The sequence below is a fragment of the Periplaneta americana genome, chromosome 3 (genome assembly GCF_040183065.1).
Source record: "Periplaneta americana isolate PAMFEO1 chromosome 3, P.americana_PAMFEO1_priV1, whole genome shotgun sequence".
Classification (NCBI taxonomy): Eukaryota; Metazoa; Arthropoda; class Insecta; order Blattodea; family Blattidae; genus Periplaneta; species Periplaneta americana.
The window spans coordinates 21,518,664-21,529,464 of NC_091119.1; the positions used below are offsets into that span (position 1 = coordinate 21,518,664).

General features: G+C 37.2%; 1 protein-coding gene across 1 annotated transcript in view; it reads right to left on the minus strand.

The window, feature by feature from the left end:
* Positions 1 to 9,785, minus strand: part of LOC138695828 (cytochrome P450 9e2-like) — a 35,485-nt gene extending 25,700 nt beyond the window's left edge. The window contains exon 1 of the mRNA XM_069820093.1: positions 9,674 to 9,785. Within this exon, the coding sequence (XP_069676194.1) occupies positions 9,674 to 9,783 (110 nt within the window). The 5' untranslated portion in view covers positions 9,784 to 9,785. The remainder of the gene's footprint in view (positions 1 to 9,673) is intronic.
* Between the last annotated feature and the right edge of the window lie 1,016 nt (positions 9,786 to 10,801).

Genomic DNA, 10,801 nt, shown 5'->3' on the forward strand with positions numbered 1-10,801 from the left:
CTGGTTGGAATACAGTATGTTTGTCAATAATATAATTACCTTAGTACTCTCAACTAATTGCAATATTTCAGAATAAATAAGACGTTTAAAACGCTATAATACAGTAATCATTTAATTCAAATAATAATAGAATAATTTTTCTCATACTTATCAACCAAAAACTTCAATGGACTTAATATTAGAGGAGAAAAATTCGCTACGGCGCCGGAGCGAATTTTTCTCCTCTAATATTAATGGTTACCATAACAGACATATTCTGTAGAACCAAAAAAATAATAATCTTTAGTAAATTCAACGGACTTGCCCAGATCTTAACTTTGGTAATTTTGTTGAGAACGGTATTAGTCTTCTTCTTCTCGCTTGATGGTATGGGCAATTGCCGTTCCGGCTTCAAAGGTCGCTCCATCTTTTCATCGGTCGTCCCTGATCTCTTCGTCCTTTTGGTTTATAATTTATTGCTTTCTTAGAAAGTCTGTAATCGTCCATTCTCTCTACATGTAATTTCCAATCTTGTCTGTAATTGTATGTTTTATCAATAAGTGGGGGTATGCTCCTAGTTCCTGCCTGATATCTTCATTTCTAATTCTATCTAATCTCATGCATCCTTTTACTTTCCACAAGAATTTCATCTCTGCCGCTTGTATTTTACTAGCTTCAGGTTTTGTTAAACCCAGCTATTACTTCCATATAAAAGAGTAGGGACTGCCATTACATTGTAGAATTTCATTTTTGTTTCCTTTCTGCTTTTATTCTTCAAAGTTCTATTAATTGTGCCACATACTGTCTGGAATGATTGTAATTTTATTTTTATATCATTATCCTTTTTGTAACTTACATCACATCCCAGGTACTTAAAATTAGTGACTTGTTCTACTGCTTTATTATCTATTTCAATCTTAGATCTCACAGTATTTTTGCCTTGAAATGCCATTACTTTTGTTTTTGTGTTTGATATGTAAAAGTTATGCTTCCGGCATATTTTATTTAGTTCATATACTACTTTTTGTAGTTACGGTATTAGTAAATATGGATGAAATATTTCTTCTTCCATATAAACTCGGTTACCAATTCAAGTTAAATTAGAACAAATTAAAAAATCTAACAACTCTTTCGACATTGTTCTTCAACTAAGGTAGCGATGCAGAACCGAGCGTCAGTTGTGGCATACGTCACAAGTCGAATACGTCATTCATCTCTCCCTTCAGCCCCACGGGTCAGTCACGTAATAAAGTGGAGGGGATTTGTATTGTAAATTTATTTCAACTCAACAATAATAATTCCTTTCTACAATTCACATTAAACGCTCTCGGCAAGAATGGGATTTGCTCTCCACACACGTAACACAGTATTCGTTAGTGCACTCCACAGACGATAACAATGACAATTCACTAGGACTATTACGAACAACAATGAACTGTTAATCTTAACTAATATTTACAAAGCACTATTTACAAATCAGAACTGTCAGTTCTCAGTTCACAGTTCTTCTAGCTCAGTCACTCGAATTCACAGTATCTCGAACCACAGACCTTCAGAGACAGTCCACTTTACTCGAACTCAGGTCCCTCCAACTGCGGTCCACTGCACTCGAACTCAGGCCTTCGGATGCTGACACAGTTGCGGACGCACACTCGAGTCGAACTGGCTTGCTTGCTCTGGCTTACTCACTGAACTAATCATGAATCACACTCTGTCTGAGTTCCCTCGCGCTTCTTCTTTTATAACCACAGCGACGTAGCCTGGAAAGTTCGAGTTATTTCGACGCGTGTGTCCGTTCTCGAATCATCTCGCACGCTGCTGCTCTTCGGACGGATTTCTCTAGAAGATTCGGGAGGGTTCGTCCCTCCCTCACTCCGCAAGTAGCAGCTGCGCGCGCACTCTCCCCTCGTCGCGTTGACGTAATACACCCCTCTCTTCTCTCCGCCGCGCGCCGTCCCTCAGTGCTCCATGGAGCTCGCACGATCTGCTCTCTTGCGGGACGCTGGTCGTGAGTTCGAATCTCACGTCGCTGTCACAGTATTCATTGTCTAGTGATGAAATTCAGCGCATTGTCGTTCGGAAAATACCAGTTTAAAAAGCAATGGGAAAATTTTAATACTTCTGTATTCAAGATAACCATAAAGCACGCGAGCCTTCGCAGCACATATGAGTCCTATGTCTGGTTCTACATAATCTGACAAGCAAACATTCCCATGGGGGCAGATGAAAAAAAGTTAATTTTTTTCTTCCACCATGTTAATAATGTCAAAACAAGAGCTTATACAAATTTTGGCCATTCGAACGTAATTACGAGGGCCGTAAAAATAAGTTTCCCTGGGGCCGTTCACAGAAAGGAAACACAGTTTCATGGAAAGTTTTATTGGAATAGATACAGCAATTGAGGAGCGTTTTTGCAAAAGTCGATAGATGCAGAAATCAAGATTTTAGAGAAATTACATTTTTTAATTTAAAGATAGAAATATTTATTTTACAACAACAATTTTGGCAGGAAGTATTCTTTGTTCTGAGGCAATGAAAGTAGGTTTGAAAAATATAAGCACTTTTTTTTATTACTTGTCAGTTTTAGGCGCAAAAAATAAGATTTTTTTTCAAAAGTCAATAGATGCAGTCTATCTTCATATGAATCTCATTACAACACCAATAAAATTGAAGAAAATTATTATTGTCAACACAAAAGTACAATTTTATCACAGAAGTCTAATGGGACACATCTGCTAGAACTGTTGTGTAGAAGTCCTTTGCCTCGCCTGTCACTTCGAAATACTGCATGAGTTTCTTAACGTCATTCTTTTTTTTCTTTTGACACCATTTTGACTTCGGAAAGAACAGGGGAGTTTAACACAATACCGCATGTTTTAATTCTTTGCTTTAGCACACACACTGCCACTGGACACGCTGTATAGCCTATGTGTTTTGCACTGTAACAGAAACATCACGATGTTTTCCCAAAGTTTTACTGTAAGTGATCACTCGCTGCAGAGCCAGCTTAAATGGTAGTGTCGATCTTAACACCTTTTGAGCACTCGACTTTAAGTCCATGATTTTCCAGCCCTTGTTGAGATTTTTGACTGAGCCATGTTTTCCTAGTATGTTGTGGTAGCCATTGGGAGTCAGTATGTCTTCCATTCTCCTGTAGTCTTTTCCTGTTCTTCCGAAAACACGAGCCATATAGCTACGACCGCGTATCGGAAAGAAATGAAGAATACGAGTAAAAATATCGTTTTGCTCCGAAAAAAAAAACCATGAGAGTTGCCATCATAATGCTATTCTTGTTCTGACTGTCAGAAGAATCAGAAAAGAGATGAATGGTGGAAGGGGCATTAGTTGCAGATTTTTTTCTAGATTAAAAAAATCTAGCAATACAGATGCGACTTAGTTACATCCCCTTGATGACTGGGTCTCCAACCAAATATAGAATGAAATGTCCTTAATTTGTTGTCTTTTTTAATGTATCATAACCAAAGCTCGGAAGTTGGGGACTTGTGTCTTTGAACGTGGCTAAGCGACCGGACTTCAGTGTCAACAAACTCCCGCTTTCAGCACGGAGGTACTGTCAGGTCTGCTATAAAAGTGGTTCCTGGCTGGAACAACATAATGATAATATTATGATAGGTTGAAACATCTAATTTTATAGCATATATATAAATAAACATGCAAAATACATCAAATTTACAGTTCTGCTCTGTACATTTCATTACAGTGTATGACTACATGCATTCGAAGATTTTCGAACCCATAAATTCTTCGTCTGTTAGTTAAACATGATTTGAAACGAAGGAAACTTATTTCCACGTCACATGAAGTGACGGGAGCAAACTTTAATTTTTTTATTTTATTTATTTTAACTGGCTACCTAGTGAATACAAATTGCATTTATAAAATAAAAATGTTTCTAGCCACTACCGTAAGAGTCAGGCTCGTGTACGGTGTGGTCTTAGTGAATAATATAACATAAAATTTACAAGGACAGTTTACTAAATACAGTAATTAACTTAATTCAAACCAATAAGTACAACACAAGAGCAAGAATAAAGAAGAAAGGGAAAACGAGAGAAAAATACACATTTAATATAAATTGACAATCCGACAGAAGCCAGTGATATTCGATAAAAACATGAATATAGTCGATAGAAATAAAAGGTAAAAAAGTACATTTGTTACTATTATATATCATGGATAATTTTACAAAATTCTTTTTTAAAAGTTTCAATTTTAAAAAATTTCAAATTTGGAAAATGGTTTGAAATTTTATTATAAAGTCTTGGGCCTAAATAAAATACTGAATATTTCACTGTCACTGTTTCCTGTTCGATTTTCAGCAGATCTCGTATCTGAGAAAGATAAGTATATCCTAAATTTTTCTCGCAAATAGTTTTCAATTAGTGTATCACTACTAGGGAAGGTCCCTCTACGACTTGATCCATGGCTATGGACAAATTCTCCATCAATTTAAAGGACTGCAATGTCTTTCAATGAATGCCCGTTTCCAGCTCTAGTTTATGTGTGGTACAACTTACAAGATATAAACTCTGCATTAGAAGAAAATAATGTATCTCCTCAGAATTCCTCCACGAAATTCTGTACCTAAAATTTAAGAAATGCATTTTCAAACTTCCATAACACCCATTCGAATAACACGTATTTTCTAATTCCTCAAACAGACCGTTTACCTGTAATTCTCTGAATGTCATTGGCTTCGACGTGACACAGTTTATTCGTTCGTCTTCTTGCCATTCGATGTGACCACTTTCTTAGTACAAACGACTGTCCCTGAGCACTTGCAGCGTGAGCTTTGTGTACGTTATGCCTGTAACCTTACTCAAGCACACGACACACAAGTCCCCAAGATCCGAGCTTTGATCATAACACGTAGGTTGTACAGCCATACTTGTCTTGCGTAGAACACTTCGCCCACCGATAATTTCGGCAGAGGTTGATTTTGTTGCAAGTCAAAACATATCTTTATTACTTCTGGATTATCATCTTTCATAATTTTGTAAAACCTGTCTGCACGAAGTTTATGTGGTCTATATTGGATCCTGAGTTCATTTCTTTTACCAAGTCTGTCTCTGCCTTTATTTGGAATAGGTCTATCTTGCAGGTTGAGCAGGAATCAGTACGGGGAGTTTTAAATGACATGTCGAAATAACTGTAAAATATGTTTATACTTCGAGAGTGAGTAAGTCTCAAGTAGTCCAAGTTTTTTTTTTTCTCCACAGAAATGTGTCCACATTTTTTTATAGAGTTTTCTGGAGGCAGATATCCCTTACTAGATTTTCCCCTAGTATAGTGGCTCTCTCTGCATTTGTACATCTTTATGTAATTTTTAACTCCTATTGTAAGATTCTCATACTTCTTACCTGAAATATTTCCTCCTCTATTTTCCCTTGGTGGCTGTCCTGTAGAGTAGAATCAATTTGCCAGAAGAGATAGTCGGTCCTTCGAGAAACCAGTTATGCCTTGGAAACTTGCCGCACAAACAGGGATTATCTGTCCATCTGTTTTCCTGATATTGTATTTAATTGACTCACTTTGTTTTCCTTTCGAAGACTCGATATTCACCACCCTACGCATTTTATATTGGTTCAAGCTCCTTCGTTTTGCGCTTCCCTGTACGAGGACTCTTCTCCTTAGTTCTGTATTTCCTACCATTCACTACTCCTTGAATCATAATCATTTCATCTCCTGGATCCATTATTCACACACAGAATCTAACTAGAACATCAGAACATTGGAAAACGCTCTCACTTAAAACTCGTCTGAAGTCATACGTGAATGAATATTGCTTTGAAAAGCATTTCACTTCATATTCACCAATTCACTGTCAAGTTGAGTGGGAGAAATAGATAAATAGTTTTCGCCTCAGTAATTTACATTTATGCGAGAAATCCTAGACAGTGAAGCTTTAGTTTGGGGAGGGAGGGAGCTCAAATAGCTTCCGACTCAGCGATTTACCGCTAGGCGACAAAATAATAGCATTCCAATTCTGCCAGCAATCCTAATAAAATTAAATTGTCTGAAATACTATGCTGAAAACTATTTTATTTGACCCTGCACATATTTCAAATAAGGACTCGATCATCTATCGAGTTTTGCTTTAACTAAGTGACAGCATCTATCGAGTTTTGAAAAAACCTGGAAGGTTTGGTAGTCTCTACACACGGTATGAATCAAGTTTTGCTAAATCTGAGTTCATAGGTCGATTCCGAAGCTAGAAAGCATACGATATCGATATATAACTCATTTTCGAAAATGTCTGCATCTGTCGACTTTTGCAAAAACGCTCCTCAATTGTTGAGCTATTTTTCAATATATTCCCCACCGGAATTGAGACATTTGTCATACCGTGGCATCAAGTTTTGTATCTCTGTGTTGTAGAAGTTTGCCGCCTGGGATCTGAACCAGAGTTTGGCAGCCGTCTGCACCTCTCTATCGATATCATGGTATGTAACACACACGCGCATGCACTTTTGATTAAGGGGAGAGGATGGTATTTTTTGGTGAAAAATGAGTAAATTTAAAAAAAATAATTCTTTAAAATACTCTGTGATATGTGTGGAATGCATAGCATAACATTTTGTGGGTATTTGTGCCCTTATCGGATGTTGAGTCGCCATTTTTAAACTTCCTGCGTTATGGATTTTTAAATCACTCGCCCACTTTTATTGTTGTTTCCGGTAAATTAAATTTTCAATTTTTTTTCTTCTTTAACATACTCTTAGGTATATGTGTAATGCATTGCATAACATTTCGTGGGTATTTGTACCCTTATCGGATGTTAAGACGTCATTTTTATACTTCCTGCGCTATGGATTTTTAAATCACACGCCCCCTTTTATCGGTTTCCAGTAACTTCATTTTTTTTTTTTGTTACATTGCCGGACAAAAATGGATATATCTGAACTATTAAAGATACAAGCATGAAATTTAGAACACACATTCTTTAGACTATTAGGAAACTTTTCTCTGTAACACAATTTTTTTAATTGATTTCATTTTAAAAATACGCCCGTTTCTTTGCAAGAAAGGAAATCAGAAAAGTGTTATTACATTTTAATTGTTTATTTTACAAACGTAGGGACTAATATCAAAATTCTGTTACAGACAGTTTGTAGAACATGCTTTTGCAAATACATTGCAAAAAACTGTTTGAATCTATCTTTAAAAACGGTTTAGATATATCGGTTTTAGTAGAATCCTGCATTGGGTATATATTTTTTTTCAAATTTGGGCCCCCAAATATTTTTTTTTTCGAAATATTTATATTTGGTTGAGTTGCTACAGCTATGAGCTCTCTACATACAAAAAAATTAATATTTTACAACAAATAGGAAAAACGTTTTAAAAAATACCATCCTCTCCCCTTAAAGTAACATTCAACAATGCAGCGCATTTACAGAACACCAACATAGCGCGGCGTATTATATCGCGATTGAAGGTAGCCTCGCGCCCTGCTACTGACTCATAGCGAATCGATACCCCCTCCTCCCCGACCTTCTCTCAAGCTTGCGAGTGCCGCTGTCTGTGAGCGAGGCCGTCGCGCGTCGCTATGAGGCTTTTGCCACAAGCCTCTTGCAGTGGAATGACTGTCAAGAGTGAGTTTAATATATGGAAGGATCGGAGTGAAACCAAGTGTGACGGTACATCGTTATTTTGAACTTATATTGTTACTAAATATAACTCAAATTTTTTTGGGTAAGCCTCAAAACCCTTTAGTGCACACCTGTGGAGAAACGGTTAGCGCGTCTGGCCGCGAAACCAGGTGGTCCGAGTTCGATTCCCGGTCGGGGCAAGTTACCTGGTTGAGGTTTTTTCCAGGGTTTTCCCTCAACCCAATATGAGCAAATGCTGGGTAACTATTGGTGTTGGACGCCGGACTCATTTCGGCGGCATTATCATCTTCATCTCATTCAGACGCTAAATAACCTAAGATGTTGATATAGCGTCGTAAAATAACCTACTCAAAAGCCTTTAACAGTTTCGTCACTGGCTAAGATATATGCTGGATTCCCGCTTTTGTTTATTATTTCGTTCAGTTGTTTCCGAGGTTTTAACCCGACTGTAAGGCAGCTAAGTCAATGGCGAATCTTCGGACTCGCTTCGCCAAATATTTCGCTTTCAGCAAGTCTACCGGAGCTAGATAACCTTATAGTTGATACAGTGTCGTGAAATCCGATTAAAAGATTTTGATTTCGTAATCGCTAGAAATTAATTTCTTCAGCGTTTGTAGCTGCGTTCTTATAGAATTCAAACCTTAGAATAATGTAATTTGAGATAAGTTCGCCTATTAACCTTTGTACAGTAGTGGCAAAAAACCGGACCGACCCTTGTAGCTGATTTCAGAGCCTTGTTCACTTCAGAGCCACGATTAGACTGGTAACTAAGACTTTCATGGTTCGAATTCTACCTGGGAAGGAAACTTTTTTTGTTGTTCCTTATTCAAATTTATTCCCAATACTTTTTCGATTGCAGCGATATTTTACTACTTAATTAACTTATTATTCCCAGAACGTGAATTTTACCAGCTTATTTTCTAATGGCTTTCGAAATGGGCTACGTCAGCAGTGGAAACTACAACAATTTCAATAGATTACTCGCTGTCTTGTGAATGCGGGCGTGGCATGCGCAGTGGCTTAATTCGGGTTTTTTTTTTTGCCACTACTGTACACTACATACCTACTTCGATCGACACTAGTGCAATGAAAAATTGCAAAACTCGAAAGCCTTAACACAACTCAATCACTTTATACGCTTGAAATACAAAATTTCCCAATTCGCACATCACCTTTAAGGTAAGCGTTCACTACATCGTATCGCACTCATCGGACGAATCGCACGGATCGGAAAAAGACTATCTTTGCTGTAATTATTATGTAACCGCGTTCACTACATCGTATCGCACGCATCGCCTCTCGGCAAATCCGTCCACGTTTCTCGGACGAGCAACTTTTCCGATGCGTGAGATCATGGCCTTCTTTAATAAATCAATTTTAATTGGTCAACTGTTACTATTATGTTGTACCATGTTCAGTGTCGCGCCAAAATGGCGGACGGAAAACTTATTTCGCGTGTAGAAAATTGCGAAGAATTATATAATTTGAGGCGTTCCCATTACAGTAATCAAGTCGTTTCTTACATATATATTGTGTAACTAATATTTCTTTCGTTTCTTCCTCTTCAATTAAGACGCATGAAGCAATTACAAATTCTTATTCGCTAACACTCATAATTAATAGACCTAACCTCAACTCCTCTGCTTTCAGTAATGTCAATATCGTACGACGTCATGTTTTAAACAGCTGATAGGGAATCCGATGAGGTGAAGCCGTTACAGTGAACGTACTGCACTTAAAATATCCGTTGCGTGCGATTCGTACGAGGAGTGCGATACGATGTAGTGAACGCTTACCTTTAATGTATACTTACTTCATGCCTTTCGCAACGCATATAATATTTTCTACAAGCTTTTCTCTTGTTTTCTTTCTGTGTTCAACATTAATGCATATGTTGGGTGCTTGGAAACGTTTGAACTTAAAGTAGGCCCTGGGAGTATTGACATTAGAAATTTAAAATCATACACCACAGCAGACAACTTTGTATGATATCTTATAATTTCTACAGCACATCTCAAACGATAAGCTTAAATACTGACATGCAATAAGTAAAATTTTACCTTGGAAATCGTGGATGTTGGCTTCCCTGCAGGCTGAAGGCATCTGCCGCTAATACCAGTGCCTCTGGTATTGACTCTCCAGTAGTTGTGAAATGGCATGTAACTGCCATCTGTTGTAATATTACTAAAGCTTCTCCTCGTCGTACCACTGCTGTCCAGCCATCGATCGTCATGTAATAATAATTTTACATGGAGACAGTGGCGGCTCGTGACAAAATATTATGTGTGTTCACAATTTTGTGGTTCAAAAATCGAAGAGAATTTGAAATTGTACGTTTAGTCTAATATTAAATATCATGATTCCAATGTTTCACTATCGAAAAAAACCGTATGTAAATTCAAAACGACATATAATAATAATAATAATAATAATAATAATAATAATAATAATAATAATAATAATAATAAGAAGAAGAAGAAAAAGACGAATAAGAGTAATAATAATAGTAATAATAATGAAACTCAGTCTTTCTATTTCCAATTTTTCCTGGTAAGCCAGTTTACCCAGTTCTTTACTGTTCCAAATTTCATTGAACAGAGTTCATTGTTTACGTTTGTTAATAATGAATACATACCACAGTCCCGTTATTTACAAACGCGTGTGTTCAGTAATACAGGGACATCATTTTATTTTTACTTCAATTTTTATTGTACCTGAGTTTTTGAATGTACTTCACTCCCACCCCTCCTACTAATGAAGTTTCAACTGTTCTCCAGACAAAATATAGACCGCATATAGTAAACAGCACTGAGTTATTGAGTATAGTACGTTCCAGAAATATGTTCGCATTTTCCAGTGACGAAAGAACTTTCAATATTGAATCATATTTTCGCACAGGTACTGTCCGTTGGCCTACGTCGCATCCCGATTTCCCCCACCTGCTTCTGCACGCCCCTCTGTAAAAGCAGGGCTGTCTTAGCTCTTTTCTGAAAACATTAATTTCTGTTAGGAATTGGACGTTTACGTAATATTATACAACTGTTTAAAATAATTTACATAAAAGGGCCTCGTTAAGTAATTAACTGTCACGTGATTTCCTCCCTTTCTACGATCCTGCTGCATAACCACTTGGACGGACAGTAGATAGCATGTCTGAATAATTTTATATTTTCGGGTCGGGCAGAAGT